Source organism: Danio rerio, chromosome 8 (assembly GCF_052040795.2).
Source record: "Danio rerio strain M-AB ecotype USA chromosome 8, GRCz13ab, whole genome shotgun sequence".
In the NCBI taxonomy this organism is placed as follows: Eukaryota; Metazoa; Chordata; class Actinopteri; order Cypriniformes; family Danionidae; genus Danio; species Danio rerio.
In genome coordinates this window covers 21,099,581-21,119,851 of record NC_141028.1, presented here as the reverse complement: position 1 = coordinate 21,119,851, position 20,271 = coordinate 21,099,581, and the positions used below count along the sequence as shown (strand labels likewise).

General features: G+C 35.4%; 1 protein-coding gene across 2 annotated transcripts; it reads left to right on the top strand.

The window, feature by feature from the left end:
* The first annotated feature begins 1,721 nt into the window (after window positions 1-1,721).
* abhd17ab (abhydrolase domain containing 17A, depalmitoylase b) lies at window positions 1,722-20,257 on the top strand. 2 transcript variants are annotated; one of them, XM_087264497.1, is made up of 5 exons: window positions 1,722-2,047; window positions 4,395-4,774; window positions 7,172-7,366; window positions 11,968-12,147; window positions 15,742-20,257. In XM_087264497.1, the coding sequence occupies exons 2-5, from the start codon at window positions 4,401-4,403 to the stop codon at window positions 15,965-15,967; spliced, it is 975 nt and encodes a 324-aa protein (XP_087120623.1). In that variant the 5' UTR covers window positions 1,722-2,047; window positions 4,395-4,400; the 3' UTR covers window positions 15,968-20,257. The 2 variants fall into 2 exon arrangements, with proteins under 2 accessions (XP_087120623.1, XP_087120624.1); XM_087264498.1 differs by lacking the exons at window positions 11,968-12,147; window positions 15,742-20,257 and adding an exon at window positions 7,496-7,671.
* Window positions 20,258-20,271: the final 14 nt, after the last annotated feature.

Genomic DNA, 20,271 nt, shown 5'->3' with positions numbered 1-20,271 from the left:
ATGGATCAAAATAATAAAATATATAAACATTGAGTCCACTTGAAACATTTGATTTACGATTTATAGTTATGTTTAAGTAAAATGCAACTGGTTTCATTCTGTACTTTAAATTGATATTATTTTTCTTTAAAATTAAAAATAAAGTAATAGAAAAGAAGCCATTCGCTATTATAACTACAGCATTTGGGGGATTTATTTATTTATTATTTCTAATTCAGATAAAGGCTATTATTTGTACATTTTTATGGTAAATTTATCTTTTAAAAGTTTGTACATGTCTAGTGTAAAAAAATAAATAAAAAGGAGAGAATTTGTATTATTTTTGTGCACAATTTTGTAAATGTTGCACATCTGTTATACATATGAAGAAAAATGGCATGTTTCTTCATTATTTTCTATATTAACAATGATAGAATCTTTACAAATGCAAATAAATTATATTTTTGCTTTTATAAATGCTTTTATAGCATGACCAAACACAAACCTGTAAAGAAATCAATAATGAATTTTTTAATGTCAATAAACATTTTTATATAGTTTTATATAGTTTATGTTAAAGATTAAAACAATTACAGAGTATTGCATCATTATTGTTTTGTTCAACTATTGTACAATTTAGGCCATTAGACTCATTATTTTTGTGCAAAATTATGTAAATATTGCACATTTGTTATTCATATGATCCAAAAAACAGTATGTTTCTCCATTATTTCTATATTAACAATGACAGAATCTTTGTAAATGCAAATACATTTTTTTTTGCTTTTATAAATGCTTTTATAGCATGACCAAACAAAACCCTTTAAAGAAATCAATAATTCTGTATTTTTAATGTTTATAAACACTTTATATACTTTTATGTTGATTATTCATGCTAAAGATTAAAACAATTACCAAGTAGTGTATCATTAATGTTTTGTTTGACTGTATCATACAATTTAGACCATTAGACTCATTATTTTTGTCTAGAATTATGTAAATATTGCACATTTGTTATTCATGTGATTAAAAACAGCATGTTTCTCCATTATTTCTATATCAGCAATGATAGAATATTTTTAAATGCAAATACATTTTTTTTTGCTTTTATAAATGCTTTTTTAGCATCACCGCCCAAAACCATTTAAAGAAATCAATAATTTAGTTTTTTTAATGTTCTAAACATTTTTATACACTTGTATATATTTTATTTATGTTAAAGATTAAAACAATTACCAAATATTGTATCATTATTGTTTAGCTTGACTGTATTACACAATTTAGGCCATTAGACTCATTATTTTTGTGCAAAGATATGTAAATATTGCACATTTGTTATTTATATAATTAAAATAGCAGGTTTCTTCATTATTTCTATATTTACAACGATCGAAACTTTGTAAATGCAAACAAAATATAATTTGTTTGCTTTTATAAATGCTTTTATAGCATGACCAAACACACTGTTAAAAAATTGTAATAATTACAATATCTTTGTTTATAGATATTTTATATACTTTTATATAGTATTAAAAGGTTATTTAAAACAATTACCAAGTATTGTATCATTATTGTTTTGTTCGACTGTATAAATATGCATGTATAAATGTTACAGTTATGAATCATTTATCTCTCAGCCAAACTGGTTTTAACCCATGTTTACTTTACGATTTCCCACATCTAGCTCCTCCCACTTCAAGCCGGAGACGCAATGAAGAGTGGCGAGGCTAAGCAACATCTCTGACCGGAGTTGAAAAAACATACACAGCGCTATTAGCCTGTACCAGTAGATTATTGCATGTCGGGACTATATCCGGGAATCATCTTGGAACGACAAACCAGATATTGACTTTTATTCCTGAAAGCCTCTGCTTCTGCTTCGCGGACGAGACATGTCCTCATCGGCGTCTAGACCTTTATTTGTCATCTGAGAGGAGCCGTAGCTTGACTGGCTAACGTTAGCTGGCTAACTCCCTCTACCCCCTCATACGAGCTAGCTACTTAGCGACAGAGGTGTGAAAATATAAAGAAATCCGGCTTTGGCAGGCTGCGGACAAGAGAACGACACGTATGTGGAAAATAAATACATTACTGTGTTTGTTAGCAATGTGTGGTTCATTTGTAGCTAATCGATGTGTAGATTATGAGATAAAGTTGGCGATGCGCGAGTCTGATTTGACAACTGGTTTGTTGCTGACTCTAACCGGTAAAATCTGACTGTCAGTATATATTATTTATATTTGTAGTCCATACAGTGTCAGATGGCAGACAGACTATCGGTTTTAAGCTAAGAGGACTGTATAGCTAGGAGATAGGTTTACGGAATTGCTGAGTTCAATCTACCTGGGTATTACTTATTAACCGTTTGTTAACTGTTGGAGGTTTTTGCGCATTTGAGTCTTTGTAGAAAATTTATGGATGAGAAACATTTCAGAGAGGGCTCCACCTTTAATCTTGTGTTTTTCGAAAGTGTAAATGTACTACCTTTATTAAATGATCACGTTAAATTAGATTAGTTAACCGAACAGGAAGAAATTTAGAGTATTTTTTAGAAAATGTATTGGAAAGGGTTGCCCCTTCTTGGATTCCGCCATGTTGACATCACATGACTCTTAGTGTCTAATAATATTTATAAATTATAATAATAAATTATAAGATAATTCCTTTTCAAATACTATGATGACTAGTTTCCACAGTTATAAAACCATCGCAATATCAATCTTTATTTTCATTTTTTGAATACAAGTTTATAATATTATTATATTGTAGATGTTTATCATAAAATTAAGGGAGTTATGATAATTGTGTCATTTTTCTCTAATCTGACTCACCATGTGATGTTATGAACTATACGGTCTTTTGTGACATTTGCTGAAGCTTGTCACAATATATGATATAAGCACGAAAATGAAAATTTAAAACATTAAGCAATTTATATTCACATCATGGTATCCATTCAAAAACAAAATTGTAGACCTTAAAAAGTCTTAAATTCACTGAAATATTGTGTTGTAGGTCTTAATGAAATAAACTGCAACACATGAAATGACTATTGACAGATATAATGAAATGAACTGTACATTTTTGTGTATTGCATTGTATAAAAAAGTAAACGAATGTTTCAGACTAATTAAATTGGCAGATAATTTTATCATACAACAGGTAAAACTTTACAATAAGTTATCACTAGGCCCACACGGATTCTGTGCGCAGAAATTTGCAGATTTCCAGCCCATCGAGTATTTATTTAGTTGTGTGTAAATGTGTGTAAATTTAGATTTATTCAGTTTTTAAATTAATTTCAGTAATACTACTGACTATTATGAAAATGTTCATATGATTTCTTTACAATACAGTTTGTAAACTAATAATTTCTGTCTTTTAGTAGATGTATTAAAAGAGAGACTTGCTTTGTTTACCAAATAAATGAATCTAATAGAATTTGAAATGTAAACATAAATAAAAATAAAACATTTTATTATTTTTATTAAAACTTAACAAATTAAGTTTTTTGTTCCGATACACCCAGAATCATTCATCATAAATCTGCAGATTTTTTACAATATTCTGCGTAGAAATAGCAAAAAATTTTGATTCTGTCTGGCCCTTGTTAACGCTTAAGAAATATGTTGCAATTAATGCAAGTTTAAAAAACTTAAAATATAAAGAAATTTATATTTACATGATGGTATCCACAGGGTCTTAAAAAGTTTTAAAATGTCTTAAAGTTCAAAAACAACTTTTTAGGCCTTAAAAAGTCTTAAATTTACTGAAATGTTGTGTTGTAGGTCTTCATTTTCCTACAAATGTCCACGTAATGCTACCTAATCGGGCCAACACCTATCCAATCAAACATTCCATCTAAATAAAAGTTTTAACAAAAGCTTATTCATTCTGTTTACCAAGATGGCTTTTTTATATTTGTTTTTAATGTTTAACTGGGCCATGAGAAAAAATCCTTAGCGTTCAGTCTTATGTAAGTCTAAAAATGGTATTCATAATGGCCTTGAAAAGTCTTAAATTTGACATGATGAACCTGGAGAAACCCTATACACGAACATCACCATTTTAGTTTAATTAGCTATTGTTAACCAATGTAGCTTTATTGTAAAGTATTACAGATCAATATTTCTTCAAAGAATCAGACATTTGTCAGTCACTATTTCACAGATTAACATTAACATATTTGTTTAAAATGAACCAGTCTTCAAGGGATTGGTGCTGTGATAAGCACCACTGCTTTTACATCAATCTTAACATTTTTACTGTTACCATAAAAAAATAAATAATACAGAATTAGACATGGTATCCTGAAGTGCCAACACTAACTATGTCATGCATGTTCATTATCACAATATATTGTAATATTGAATATATTGGCATATGTCTAGTTTTGACAGTCTTCTGTCTTGCAGCTGACAATGAATGGCCTTTCTGTGAGTGAGCTGTGCTGCCTGTTCTGTTGCCCTCCCTGCCCCAGCCGCATTGCTGCCAAGCTTGCCTTTCTGCCCCCCGAGCCCACCTATGCCCTCCTGCCCGATCTGGAGGCCGGTCCAGTACCGGCGGGACCCACGGGGACATCAGGCCTCCGTTCACGGGGAGGAGGGGGTGGTGGAGGGAGTTCGGTAGGGGGAAGCAGTGCTACAGGAGAGGGGCGCTGGAAGCTCCACCTCACAGAGCGGGCAGAATTCCAGTATTCCCAACGGGAACTGGACGCCACGGAAGTGTTCCTGACACGCTCCAGCCGGGGAAACAGAGTGGGCTGCATGTACATCCGCTGCGCCCCCTCTGCCAGGTAGGATGCATATGTTTATTTTGAAGGGTCTTTCAAAATAAATGCATGTTGAACTCAAAGTGTCACGTTTCCCTTGATGGACCCTGCTTTTTCCTCCCGTGGGTCATTTACATTCCTTTACTCTTTTTCCATCTTTCCTTTTGTCCCATTTCCTGCTTCCCTCTCTGAGTTTGTCTGCTATCTTTACCCAGAAGCCACTCCTTCCTGGACGCATTCCTCCTTTATCACGCGCCACTTTATTATTACTGTGCTGCTTTGTTTCCTCTTTAAAGGTGTTTTTTATTGGATGAGTTTTTATATTGTAGGTGTATAGGCACAGTTGGCATTTTCTTTTCTGTATGCAAAGTAAAAGTCATAAAATATAAATATTTAATGGAATAAAAATGTTCACCTAATTTTATTTAAATAAATTATATATATATATATATATATATATATATATATATATATATATATATATATATATATATATACACATATATATATATACACATATACATATACATTTTGTTATATTAATTAAAAACAAAAACTTTTTCATCTTTATGTAAAATGACTAAAATTAAAAATTAAAAAAAATCTGAAAAATTTGCAACAAATGACTTTTATAAAACGACATTTATAAAAGAAACAAACTTACAAACTCCTGATTTTAGTGCAGGGGTCTCAAACTCAAATTGGCGGGGCCATATCAGTGACTAACAGTTTATAGGAGGGCCGCTTTAACATTCAAGCTCAAGAAAAAAAAGTGGATCCCTGATGTAACTGATGCACTCAAACCTAGAGTATTTGCAGTCAAGCTCTTTCTTTTTGTTTCTTATTGTATATATTGAAGGGGTAGTTTGAATTACTATGAAAGTACTACAATTTAAAAATAGGCATAATAATAATAATAATTAGCATAACAACAGAGATGTGTTTGTACAACAAAATACAGGGGGTATAAAACTGATTATAATCAAATGACCCTTGAATATTTACAAAAAAATCGAGCTTTTGTTAAAAAACTGATTTTTCTAAATAGAGACATATATTTCAACGTTTAAATCAGCCCCGCAAATAATCTGTATGTGCGTTACTCTCGACCACACACTGAGAGAAACCGAAAGTAACACGGATATATAGTACAATACTTTAAATGTCCAATAGGTGGGAGTTCAAAACCACAAGTGTATATGTGACTGCACAACAATGACAGTGATTTAAAAATATATGTTTTGTTGGGCCGAATCTCGTTTTATTTTATTTTGCCCCTAACCTAATGTACTATACATAAGAGTAGTTCTACGTGTTGCTAAATGTATGTCACGTGACCTGCTAACCTGTTGGCTTTGTCTGAGCCTCTTGAACAAAGTAAATTAACAAAATTGAGAAGTGGAATGGTACGATATGAATGGCGGATGGATAAAGTGAACACGCAAAAACGGGCAACAACAGAATACACAGTTAGACAGGTTTTTCTTTAAACGCGACACAATAGCACCGCAATCAAACAGAAACAAGAGGGACAAAAAAAAGGAGCCTAGTGAGTTGTCTGGCACGCACTTTTATGTCGGGAGGTCTTGGCCTGTAGAACATAACGTCAGAGTGACATCACCAGGGAGGAAAAGAGTGACAGATGGATTGACCAATGAACGGAACCTGAGAAAATGAAGCTGATATGAGAGAACAGAGCAAGAGAGAAAAATGGAAATAAAAAAAACAACACAAACACGTAACACTCCCACCCATAAGAACAAACATAATATTGTAAATTTTGAAATAGAAAAAAAAAAACACAAAACAGGACAAAAACAACACAAGCATGTAATAATGTTTTATCGAACTGTCCTGGTTTTAGTACAAGTACAAGTGGTCTATTAATAGGAAATCTGTAATTATTTAAAAAGATTTTACTTGATAATATTTCAGAATTTATATCAAATCTTATTTATTTAGTTTTAAACAGTTTTTCTGCCTGATAGGTTTGCATTTATGCAACTTTTAAAATTGTAATTTCATTTTGCCTTGAAAATAGAATTGGATGCTGACAGTGCAATAAAAATAAACAACTCGAGCTCATCCAAAATGGAACTGAATACCATAATATTATTTACTATTAGTACTAAAATAGCCCTGTTTGAAATACACATTGCAGATGGATGTTTTGGATTCTTTGGTATAACACAGTTCTACACATATCAGTTATAAAACCCTTCCCTGCGGTGTATCAGGCTCACTGCAGATGCGCCTACATGCCCAGTGATTCAGAGGGTGAAATTATAGGTCATTAAGTCTCTCTGTGGATCCATCTCATTGAGTCAGACCCTGAAATAGTGTAATAAATGAGTGTACTAGAGTGTTACTGTGTACTAAAAATCCCATAACAATACCCCTTTCCTCCATCACTCTCCGCAGGTTCACTGTCCTGTTCTCTCATGGTAATGCGGTGGATCTAGGGCAGATGAGCAGCTTCTATATCGGCCTGGGCACTCGCATCAACTGTAACATATTCTCCTATGATTACTCCGGCTACGGGGTCAGTACGGGAAAGCCCTCCGAAAAGAATTTGTATGCAGATATAGACGCAGCGTGGCAGGCTCTACGCTCACGGTGAGTCACAAAATCAATATCAGGGCACAAACCCAAACAACTGCATTCCTGTAGTGGAGTTCAAGATTTGCAGTGCTACATATTGGCTACTGTTTACACCTGTTCCTTTGATCTTTTTTTTCTTTAAAGGAACTTGAAAGTTGCAGTGCTTTCCATAAATATATCAAGCAGCACAATGTTTTACACTGGTAATAATGAGATGATTTGTGAGCACCAATCATTTCTGAAGGACCGTGTAAGACTGAAGGCTTGAGGAATGATGCTTTGTTTGCCAACACCGTAATAAATTACTTTTTAAAACCTAATTACATTGTAAATTTATTTTAACCACATGTCTAAACTGAAACGAACTCAGAAGTGTTATTCTGTTTATTGAGGCTTGTAAGATTTAAATAGTCTTAGTTATTTAGTGGTTTGTCACATGACAGTCTTGAACCTATACATTCACACCAGTCTTTTTGTGTGACATGTTTAGTCAAATTTTTTAAATGTACAATGTGTTTTCAAAAATACAACCAAGCTAATTTTGAAGACATTGTGATGGTATAGTCCAAAAATGGACAACAAAATCAGATTACAAACAATAATAACAAATAAATGAACTAACAAGTTTGTAAATAAATACAAATTTAAAGAGGAAAAGAATAATGAAGAGTAGATAGACAGGAATAAAATTAATAGTTAAAAAAGAAGAAATAAGTAAAGTACTTAAAGTTGGTGAGGGGTGTACTCGGACACGGTTGTCTAGAACAATGCTTAGGTGTCCTTGCTGAAAAATCCAGCTTAAACCAGCCTAGGCTGCTTGGCTGGTTTAAGCTGGTTGACCAGCCTGGTTTTAGAGGGGTTTTGGCCATTTCCAGGCTGGTTTCCAGCCGTTTCCAGCCATTTCCAGCCTGGTCTTAGCTGGTCAGGCTGGAAAATGACCAGCTAAAACCAGCTTCTCCAGCCTGGTTTAAGCTGGACATAGCTGGTTTTGGCTGGACTCCTAACCTGGCTAGGCAGGTCAAGCTGGTTTTAGCTGGTCATCTTCCAGCCTGACCAGCTAAGACCAGGCTGGAAATGGCTGGAAACCAGCCTGGAAATGGCCAAAACCCCTCTAAAACCAGTCTGGTCGACCAGCTAAAACCAGCCAACCAGCCTAGGCTGGTTTAAGCTGAATTTTTCTGTAGGGGTGATTGTCCCCCCTTCACTCTTCCCCTCGACCTGCACTCACACTGTTATTTTTAACCCTCCGAGCCTGAGCACGTTTCCGTCATTGATGATCGACTGTTCAGTTAACAGAAGAGAAGCGCTCTCGCTCTGCATTGTTGAGATTGCTTTAGTTAAATTGTTTTGTATTATTTTAAAGCTGCCTTTTTACTGCACACATTTGGACACAATTGTCGGCATATGCCCCCTTGTGGCAGTCGCACAGATATTTCAGTTTTGTTGTGCACCATGGGAGAGAAGCTGGATTCTCTGTGTCTGAAATAAAGGCATGGTTTCCGCTATATTCATTCTTCCATGGTGGAGCGCCACGCCAAAATTGATCCCGCCACTGCTACATTACAGCTTCTCATTCAAAACATTGTTGTATTTTTTTTTTATAGCGGGTGATAATCGCACCAAAACGTATTAAAAGGTAAATCAATTATAACAGCGCAAACTTTTCTGTAACCGTTGTCGTGCTGTGCGCTGTTTGTTTAACTCTTTAAGGCTAGGTGCTGACTGACTGACTGACTTACAGGTGCGTGATGCGTGAGGCCAGCAAACACGACATATAGCCGTTTCACTTTACTTCAGGACGCATTAATGTCTCCTTGTAGGTCTATTAGAGACATTCATAAATGTTCCTAGCAAATCTAAGAAATGTTGGAGACATATTTGTTACATAAACGCACTAAATCGCACTTCAGTAGCGTTTATTTGAGAGCGCACAAGAACATTCGTTTGAGCAGTGTTTATTTGAAGGGATGTGGAAGACGTTTTGTGCACGAGCAGAAGAAATCTTCGCGGAAGCAAAGGGAATCTCATGCTGTAGGCTATTAGATAAATGCGATCTTGAATTGTAATACTGCGCTCTAGACATTTGTCCTCAAATTACTTTACAGGTAGTTGGTAGATCTGAGTAAAAAAGGCAAACACTGAAAGGAGTGCAAAAGCAAGAGCCTTTATTCTCTGTCCATTCACCATGGTTGAATGAATGAATGCTAGGATCTCTCGTAGGTCATATGTGGAGACAACATAAAAAAATATTACTCTATAGGTACTTATTACTTTTTATTACTTCTATTTATGAATAGAAATGTTTTTTTTAATATAAACTTTTTCTGATTCAAAAAATATACTATTTCTCAATTCACGCACACGGATCTGATTAGACAACACTGGAATACATCAAATCCAGTTGGTCGGCCGCATACGGTCTAGTCGCTGGAGCTCAAATATTTTAACAAATCCGCAGCTCAAATCGGATCCGGATTTTCGCATACAGAGATGATCGGAACTTCACGCAACTTCCATTGGACTACTCTCCATTGGAAATAATTGACTTCCGGTCTGTCGCTTGTCATTTGTTGTGTGCAGTGGAAAGGTGGCTTAAGTCACTTGCGAATCGGTGCCACACAGTCAAATCTTTTGCTGAACAGATCCACCAGTTTTGATGCTCATAAATATTCATGAAAGTCATCATGCTGCACGTGTTAAGAGGTTTGCTGAAGCTGCAGCTGTTACGCAGCAGGGGTTTGTATCTTTAAGTTCAACTTCTTTTTTTTTTTTTGGAAAAAAACTAACACTATATCAGTACAAATAGTTACATCTTTGTTGTTGCTTTTTTTTTACAAAAGAGAAGAAAAATAATAATAAAAAAGGAAAAAAAACTACAAATTAACAATGATAATAAAAGGGGAAAAGAAAAATGGAAATGAGTAATAAGTGTACAGAAAACTACAACCAGCTATCATAATCAAATGTTCAGATACATTGTCAATGTTGAGAGAGAATATTAACAATTGAACAGTATAAAATAGTAATCGTTAAAAACAAATAAATTTAATTACTATGAAATAAATTAATTCAAAGACAGGAGAGTGCATTTTAAATGGAAAGCAAGACCTTAAGAGAGTTAAAGTAAGTTATAAAACATTGGCACTTTTTAAAGAAATTAGTTTTCCCAGAGCATCTAACATTTTCCAACCTTAGAAAATGCATGGTATCTACAAGATATTGGGATGTAGTTAGAGGCTTATTTGATTTCCAGTGAAGTAGAATACCACGCCTGGCTAATCGTGAAGTAAAGGCCAAAATATCAAGTTGTTTAGAATTGAACTTGGACCAAATCTTTGGAACCCCAAAAATGGCAACATCAGGGGACAGGTTTATATTTACCTGCAACACCTTGGACATAATTGTAAAATAATAAATTCAATAATTCTGTAACAGAGGGCATATACAGAACATATACCTTAAATTACACCTGGTGCATGACATCTGTCACATCTGTCATCAATATTGGGAAAAATTTCAGATAGCCTGGTTTTTGAGAAATGGATTCTATGAAATACTTTAAATTGTATTAGGCTAAAGCGAGCACAAATTGTACTAGAACGTATTCTCTGCAGTGCACCAAGTCACCATTCTTCCTCAGGGGGTTTGTATCTTTAATAAACTATGACCGTTTGTGTTCATTAAAAAGTAAGAATGATTACTAAATCCATATTATGAAACAGTCCCTTAATAGTGACGTTGTGTCTTCAGCATGCATTGCACTCACACTACAAGCGTATTGTGCTGAAGCCCAATCAAACCACTCTCCACACCTCTTCCAAAGAGCCAGGGCAGGCCAACTGAACCGTGCTTGGGCCCAATTCGGAGCACTCACATTTGTCAAACGAACCTGGAAGTGGGGGACAAACGTGCCTAGGCATGGTTTGGATAGCCTAGTGTGAGTAAACCCTTAATATTCGTAGCAAAAAATCCAAAGAAAATCGGCACACTGCCACTTTAGCTCTCAAAAAGTCTTTAATGTCACATTTGTGACTAAAGACTTTTTGAGAGCTAAAGTGGCAGTGTGCTGATTTTCTTTGGATTTTTTGCTACAAGTGTTTGTTTTTTGATCGAGCACCTGCCTTCAAGATTTTTCAGATGTGCGCACATTTCTTTTTTTTTTTTTTTTTTGCTAAACCTTTAATATTCACAAAGAAAATACAGCTACAACCTCTGGAAATCACACATAAAAATAATACATATTTCCCTAACCAAAAAAAAACCCACTAGTCTTTTTAATGGTAGGTGATGTAACCTTAAATAACTAGGCAACTTTGTTTCTTAGCCTAAATAAGCCTTAGAAGTGCCAAAAAATTAGTAAGAATCCTTTAAGTGGAATCAGAATCAATCAACTAAATGAACAGAGAGCTCAATTTGCTTTAATTCAGGAATGCAAGTTTTCAAAGGCTGACGTAAATCCACACTGCACTGTTTGTGAATAGATTGGCACTATATATATATTTTTGCCAGCAGTCTCCATACTGCTGTAAATAGACTGTAAATCACATTGACACATGACAGTTATTTGTTGAGTATATGACATTCCGTTAGCTTTCGCTTCCTCTCTTTTCAAACAGATATGGCATCAGCCCAGAGAACATCATCCTGTATGGACAGAGCATTGGCACGGTGCCAACGGTGGACCTGGCATCGCGATATGAGTGTGCGGCTGTGATTCTTCACTCTCCTCTCACCTCTGGCATGAGGGTGGCCTTTCCCGACACTAAGAAGACTTACTGCTTTGACGCATTTCCCAAGTGAGTACCAAAAACAGTTCAAAGTTGTCCTCATTATTGCAGTTTTCTTATGAGCTGACGATTTGGCCAGTACAGATTGCTGCTATTTATGAGCAATTCACTGGCTTTCGGGTTTTGGCAAGAGGAAAGGGAGCGGGTTGTGATGGTGGAGATTATACTGAGCTGCTTGTTTTGACACAAAAAACGAGTCCGAAACGATCGCGCGATGAATAAAGTAGCTGTAGACTATTTTCCAGCTTAGACTTTCAGCCCTTGATTAAAGGGAATAAGGCTTTTCTTTTTTTAAGTTTCATTACAATCATTTTCATTGTTGCATATGAGCTGTGACAGCAGGGTTGTGGAGCTCAGAGGGAGGTTTGCTGCACTCGGTGGGCGGTGTCACTCTGTGCCAGTGTAGAAGAACACATGGTTGCCATACAGCTGCAGTCACAACCACTACTGTTCACGCACAAGTGTTGTGTAGTTGGCTGACAGCTGTCTGGTTTTCTGGCTCCCAAACACATACAAATGTGTACGCCACATGTGCAACATTTGAAAATACAAGCTGCCAAACTGTTTTCATTCATAATAACAACATTGTTATAATAATAATAATAATAATAATAATTATTATTATTATTATTATTATTATTATAAGTATTCTAAATATTATCTAAAGTAATAATTTGCATTATAGATGCATATTTGCATGTTAATTACTGTTTAAAAATATGTTAATTATTATTTTTGGTTTCATGCTGATGCAGGCCATGTTTATTTGATTAATTGTATTTTTATCTTAATAATATTTGAAATACTTTTACTGTTTTAAACAAATTTAAATAATTAAGTTAAACCAGGTGGCCAAGCTTTTTTTGCAGAGTTTTTAAACTTCCTTTAAACTAGACTTTAGTATCACGTTGCTTCAGATTTCATCGTCATAAGTTCATCGTCATAAGTTAAAAAAAAGCGGTGCTGCCTAATTTTTGTGTAAAAAATTTATTTAATTTGAAATTTTTTTGGAAAAGAAAATTAAATGTAATAACAAATGTCTTCACTGTCACTTTAAAATATTCAAAGTCAACTTGATTAGGTATGCAACGATTAAAGATTTTGGTTGTACAATTATAGTCTGAGGAATAATCAATTGTTCACGGTTACCGGGATTATTATGCATTTATTAAATTAAAAAAACTACTAGTTTTGAAAATCACATTAATTTTAAAGTGTTATTTATTGCTGCTCAATAACTAAACAATACAGCACATAATAATAATAATAATAATAATAGTAATAAACAAGCAATAATCCTTTTCTCTTAGGACTTAAAAATAATTGGAAAAAAAAAGTTTTTGGCATTTAAATATAAATAATAATTTGACACTGAAAATAAATGACAGAACAATAAATAAATGCATCAAAATAAGAATAAATAAATAATATTAGTCTAATGTAAATCTAAGCAACATATTAGTTAATTATTTCCCTTGAGAACTAAGGCTCCTGAACCTCCGTCTGAAAGGCACTTTTAATAAACTTTATAAAAAATGTTTGGTATTTTCATTTTTGTATTCTTTTCTCTTTGGAATTGAAATGTGTATGTTCTATACAAAGCATGAAGCTGATCGGTCTGTTCTTGTCACGTGACTTGTGGTGTGCTATTGCCATTCTTTCAACTGAGTGTGCCTGGTAAGCGTGAGTGCATTGTGCCGTGTGCACGTAACTCCCAATATGCAAGCTAGACAAGAATTATCGAACCTGTGCACACAAAAAACGTGATCTGTAAACTGCCCTTAGTTAATAGCATCAGCCATAGTTAATTCAGTATGTGTGTATTTGCTCCAGTGTACAAGCTTGAAACTTTAAAGTCCCCAAGAAATCAGAACTAACCTTAAGTATTTTGTTTGCTCACATTTCGAAATCGATCGAAATTTATGCTCAATTTCGATTATCGAATCAAAAAATAGAATTGTCGATGCTGCCACGCCCCCATGTCACGTCAGCTTGGCTTGCCAAGCTGGAAAAAAACAGGCTTGTTGAAGTGCTTTTTAAACTGCAGAAGCAGGAGACCCGTTGACAGAACTTAAACCCTCTCCTCTTTCAATGAAGTCGCCGGTGTGTAAGCATTTTGGACTTCCAGTGAGTTATGTTGACAACGTTCGTGTTGTCGACAAAAAAAACACAGTTTTGCAAGCTCTGCTATGTACGTATTACGTACGGTTCGTCCGATAGACAACACCGGCATCGCGATCCTCCGCCCACCCCCGTTGCAAATCCGCTCGCGAAAAGTACACACTCAGGCCCTGTTTACACTGTCTTTGTTTTTAAATGGCATTTTAGAACGACAACGATTTGACATCCACAGTGGCGTGTAGCATTTCTGAGCAGCCCTCCTTCCTCTCTACCTCTGAAAATGTACATCATGTGACCACACAGACACAGACACAGACGCATACACAGCCATGCGCTCGAGACAGCAGGTCCAGGCAATCAGAGCACTGCTTCAATCTTTCACTCACTTGTACTTAGTCATTTTAGCGAACACCTCAGATACTGTTGGCTGGTTCCTGTTGGTTGTGCGTCTTTTTTACCGATGCCATTATAACGACACAGATCACTGCCTATTCACGAGTCCCGCAGAAAAAGTGATTGACAGGTGGTAATTATGTGTGTAACTTGCCTTTATTCATTTACTGTATGATTTGTTTATGGGTAAAACAAAGACCATGCAGGTCAGGTAGTTTAAACGGTAGGCTACAAATAATTAATTGGTCCTTAATTAATTAATTATTCATAATCAAAAATCGAATCGAATCGTGCCTTTAGAATCAAAAATGTAATCGAATCGAAGATTTGGAGGATCGTGACACCCTTACTCACATTGCCAGTTTTGTGGTGAACAATGCATGTGAGCATGTCATTAGGAAAAAAAAAATCCTTCTAATCTGTAATTTAAATCTAAAAATGCACTTCCTGTTTGTTTTCAGTTAAATTAGATTACCTGATTTTGAGGTAATAGGCGTCGGGGCTAACATACTTAATCACGCACCTCCAACTGTCACTTTTGTCAACCAACAGAAACGGTGAAGAGGAGTCTGATAGGTTGTAATAACTCTCCCCAAACCCTTTTCCTGATCTTTCTGAATGAAATGCCCGCCCACTGTTTGCTTTTTTAGAATTTAGTTTCTTTAAGAACAGTCACTATACGAAAAATATAACGATAACAGCTTCCGGTTCATTAGGACTTTAAAGAAACGTACAGGTGGCATAACTTTGTTTAGTTGCAGCCGTTTTATTCCATGCAGAAACCCGGTGTTGAGAAGCCTTTACGATTTTTTAACAGTGACGAATTAAATTGCAATTAGTAGCAAAATCAGTTAATCGTTGCATCCCTAAATTGATTAACATCCCCACGAAATGCACCTAATAAAACATAAAAGCACATTACTTGAAATCTACAGCCTGTCACACTGCTTTAAAAAAAAAAAAAACGAGTAGTAGGTAAACCTATTTATGTACTTTTACTGATATGTCAAGTGCATAATGAGATATTCAGTTGTAATAAGTAAGTTAATTCTAACACTGCCCTTGTGTTCTATTGTGTCTCCGCTTCAGCATTGAGAAAGTGTCTAAAATCACGTCTCCGGTGTTGATCATTCATGGAACGGAGGACGAGGTGATCGATTTCTCCCATGGGCTGGCCCTGTACGAACGCTGCCCTAAAGCCGTGGAGCCGCTCTGGGTGGAGGGAGCCGGACACAACGATATCGAACTGTACACCCAATACCTGGAACGCCTCCGTCGATTCATCGGCCAGGAGTTGGCCGTACAACATGCCTAAAACTCTCCTCCATCTCCTTCTCATCATCCCACCATCTCCCAGTCTGAGCGAGCGTGCGCATCACTAACTTATTAAAGGCTGCCATTTTGTATGGACAAACATCACTGTCGGAGAGCAGCGTGACAGAATTTGTTTCTTAAGTGTTTTCTTTTTCCATTTGTCACATCTGTGTGTGTGGAACTCTGGGGGATGGAAGTGGAGTTTCTGTGAGGAAAGAATGGACGAATTCTGGTTTCAGTCCAATGAAATAAGCCAGACACAAAGTCCTGTACCTCTCTTTCTCCGTCTGAGCATTCATCTGTCAGTTTGCCGCGCTCCCATGATGCCTCAGCCTTCCCACTTCTCATCAGGCAACCTAAAATAGCTCAATCTCAGCGGCTGGCAAATTTCCTAGCCTCGCTGACCCTGCGGGATGGAATAAGCCGGTTGTTCGGTGGATGATTTTCAGGAGTGAGTTTTTGAAGCATCCTCCACAGATGCCAACCTCTGTTGTGCCCAGGTGTGTGTGTGTGGGTCTATTCTGTCTCATAAACCCTGCGGGATGTTGATCTCTATGCACCGACGTTCCCTTCCAATGAGTTTTCGCCTTTATGTAAAGGATGAGATGATGATCTGCACCGCTCCAGGCAGGGAAAGCTCAGATTTGAGGACGTTGGCTTTTGTTTCTCTCCTATTTTTTTTCTCTTTTCGGTGTCTTTATCCTTTCTTCTTAGCATGTCAGAGTGTCCATAGCACCCTGAGGTGATAGAAACCAGCTCATCATCATCATCATCATCATATTTCAGTTAAATATTCTCGGGATGACTTGATACAGAGTATATTCAAAGCCAGATCCATACATCTTGTTGGGCCAGTAGAAAGATCAAGGTTTCTGTATCAATTCAGGACTTTCCTACAGCCACATTCTCGGTGTAGCATTTCCACTTTCATTCTAAAGCGTTTTAATCAGGGCTTTTAAGTCAATATGTGGTTTAATTATGTAAGAAGCAGTAAGACACACAACAGCACAGGTAGCAGTCGGAGATTAAAGCAAAAATCACTTTTGAGCCCTGTGGTAACTCGCAACCCGTTTTTCCTGTTTTAAGTGTGACATCACGTCTGTTTGCATCATGGCATTCGAATCTGAGATCAAGCACTAATTGCACATGTTTACTCTCTTTAATTTTTTGTTTAAACGCATAGCACATCATTTAAAGTGTCGTCTTCATGATTGTTATGCTTTCCCAATTCAAGTCAAATTGCTAGTTAGTGGCACATAGTTTAAATCATCTAAGCAATGTACTGACAGCTGAGTAGGTTTAAAGATTATAACTAGCAATAAAGGCACAACAATGAGGTCATCTTCAAAGGGAGTTTGTCTGAAGTGATTTGGACGCAACTATTATTCTTAAAAAGATTGGATCGTACGATTTTAAAACACTAGTGGTGAATTCAGAGCGGCGTCTTTCTTTCGGAGTAAGCTTTTACAACTGTGAATTATCAAGGAAACTTGCTGCTACAGATCTTGATTGAATGGTCTTCAACAAATTGACAAGAGCCAAACCATGTGACCTTCTGTTGTTTTGTGACGCATCAAAGACTAGCGAGGCTTGTCAGTGAGATAAGACGTGACTTTTCCGTGCTGTGTGCTTCATTCTTGCCCTTTTAACACTGTGGGCTGCACAGCTATTCTAGATTTTACATCATTTGCGTTTATTTGATTCACTGAAAATTCGGTATCTTGTCAGGGTAGGTTTTCGCTTGATAAATATTATGATTTTGTGGTGCCAGATATGATATAATCTCTGGATATCCTGTTTGTCTTCTCTTTTTTGGGGGGATTTAACCTCCAACTATTCATACATCCATCCACTCAGTCTATTCATATGGGTTCTGCATAAAAGGATAGTTCAACCAAAAAGGAAAACGTGTGCTTATTTATTCAGTTAATTAAAAGAGATTAAAAGAGGATCTGTGCTACCGGCATTCAAATCATTATTGAGAAAACTAAATTTGTGTAAGAAAAATAACTAAATTATTTAATTAATACAATCTTGATGGAGTTTTGAGGTTTTGTGAAGCAAAGTAAGCAAGAAAAAGAACATTATTAACATTTAAATAGATTTCCAATGTTTGATAGACAGTTAGGATAAAAAATAGGCGACTTGAAGATATCCAGTTTCTCTAATTGTTGATTTTAGTTATGTGTTTGAGTTAAACCATATTGTGCTTTATTCTGTAAGCTGCGGATGACATTTTTTTTCAAAATTTAAATAAAAAATGCTGTCAAGCATAAAATAATAACAGGCCATTTTTTCCAGACACTTTTAATAGACAACATAATTTAAATGTTTAAACATTTTACATTCTTCAGGTGATACAAAACCCAGACGTTTCCACACACTAAGGAAGGCCGAAATGTGTTTTGTATCACCTGACGAATGTAAAATAAAAATTACACAAAGTAATTTTTTTATTATTCTTTTTTTTTATTGATTTTTGAACAAATCCTGAGATCTAACTCCAACCCCCCCCCCCCCCCCACCCAAAAAAAAAGTTAAATAAAATAAAAACAGTAATACTGCAATAATAGATACAAAATCAGGATAGAAACATCTGATACAGTCTCTCTCATATTTAACCAAAATTATACTTTTTTTTTTTTTTTTTTTACTGGCACCATTTTTTTTCAAAGTAATTATTTTAATTATTGTAAATCATTACTTTCTGAATAATATTGACAAGATTAACGCACTAAAACGTATATAAAAAAAAACTGACAGCACGCATTGGAAACTTCATTACTCAACAAGAGTTTTGAAATCAGTATTTAGTGCAATAACCGTGATCACTACAAATGAAAACATTTGTTATTCTGGCCAATTGTCATTTTCAGATTTGTTTTTCTTTCCAAATTCTAATCTTTTTGTTTCAAATTTTGTAGAATTTCTTTTGAATAGACCTTTGAAGACCTTTTTATAGAACAAAAAAATTCATTTACTGAAAACCAAACTAAAAAAATCCAGAGAATCTGAGGATTATCAAGTTCTATTAATAAAGTGGTCAATCATTTATTTTCATAGATGTGTGACATCGATAAGGATCAATATAAAACTTTGGAATGTTCCATTTCTTGCATAGTCAAAGAGCCGGTGGTCAATAAAGGGATAGTTCACCCCAAAATTTAATTCTGCCATAATTTACTCACTCTTCACTTTTTTAACACGTAATTTGAGTTTCTTTCTTTGTTGAAAACAAAAGAAGATATGTTGAAAAATGCTAGTTAATAGGTCCCTTTGATTTCCACAGTAACTGCTTTTCTAACACTGAAGTCGATGAGTTCCAGAAACCAGCATTCTTCGAAATATCTCCTTTGGTATTCAACATGAATACTCATAATGGTTAAAACCACATGGGGAAAAACAAAACCATCAGGTCTATTTTTTATTTTTATGAACGACAGGATTTAAAGACCACAATTTCAACAACAAAAAATCTTGAATGTTCTTTTGAATAACAATCTTCCATCTCATATGATCTTGAGGATTAATAATCTAACACTCATCCCTTCAAAATCGCTCCCATTATTGCACCGTAATTCTGTATTCCATTTTGACATGACATCCAAAAAACCAATTCCCTGCCAACCTGATTCCATGTTCCATCATATAGTAATCTGTGGTTGGACACAAAGAGGCTTGTTCATTCTCCATCCTAACCAAAGATGACAGGTGTCGGAGTTGCCAGTTGTCAGAGCTCAGATGTGGATTGAAGCGATGGACTTGTGCTTTTCAGAGCCGCCACTCACACAATACAGCCTGCTGTTGATGCCGCAGAAGGGAAGTTTTGTGTGGACTGTTGTCGTGTGTTTTCTTCCTGTAAGACGCAAGTGTTTGGAGGCCTGAAGCAATACTGACTTGGAGCCAGCAGACTGGATCTGGGGACATATATATATACGGGAGGGGACGAGGACGTTGGTTTTTGGGACTGGACTTGTCCCAATACCTTCAGATCCAACAAGAGATTTTTGTTTTTTTGTTTAAGGAACGTAAGTTATAGAAATGTCTTTTTAAAACTATCAGATGTACGTACTGTATACCATTGTTTGAGGAGCTTAATCTTAAGGTTTAAGAATCGTTTTTTTTTTTTATCTTAATGGATCGGGAGCAAGAGTTGAAGGGTGATACTGTTCTATCCTTTTATGCATTATTCTGATGTTGTTGATTTAAGTTTGTAATATGTCTTTTTTCCTTTTCCAGAATTAAAAAAAAAAGAGAGAGAAATCTTAGAAAATAAAATTATGAATTGGTAGTTGTTGTAATACT

Coding starts and splice junctions, on each gene's coding strand:
- abhd17ab (XM_087264497.1), top strand. CDS start 4,401: ATGAATGGCCTTTCTGTGAGTGAGCTGTGCTGCCTGTTCTGTTGCCCT. Junction 7,367..11,967: donor TGGCAGGCTCTACGCTCACG/GTGAGTCACAAA, acceptor CTTTTCAAACAG/ATATGGCATCAGCCCAGAGA. Junction 12,148..15,741: donor TGCTTTGACGCATTTCCCAA/GTGAGTACCAAA, acceptor TCTCCGCTTCAG/CATTGAGAAAGTGTCTAAAA.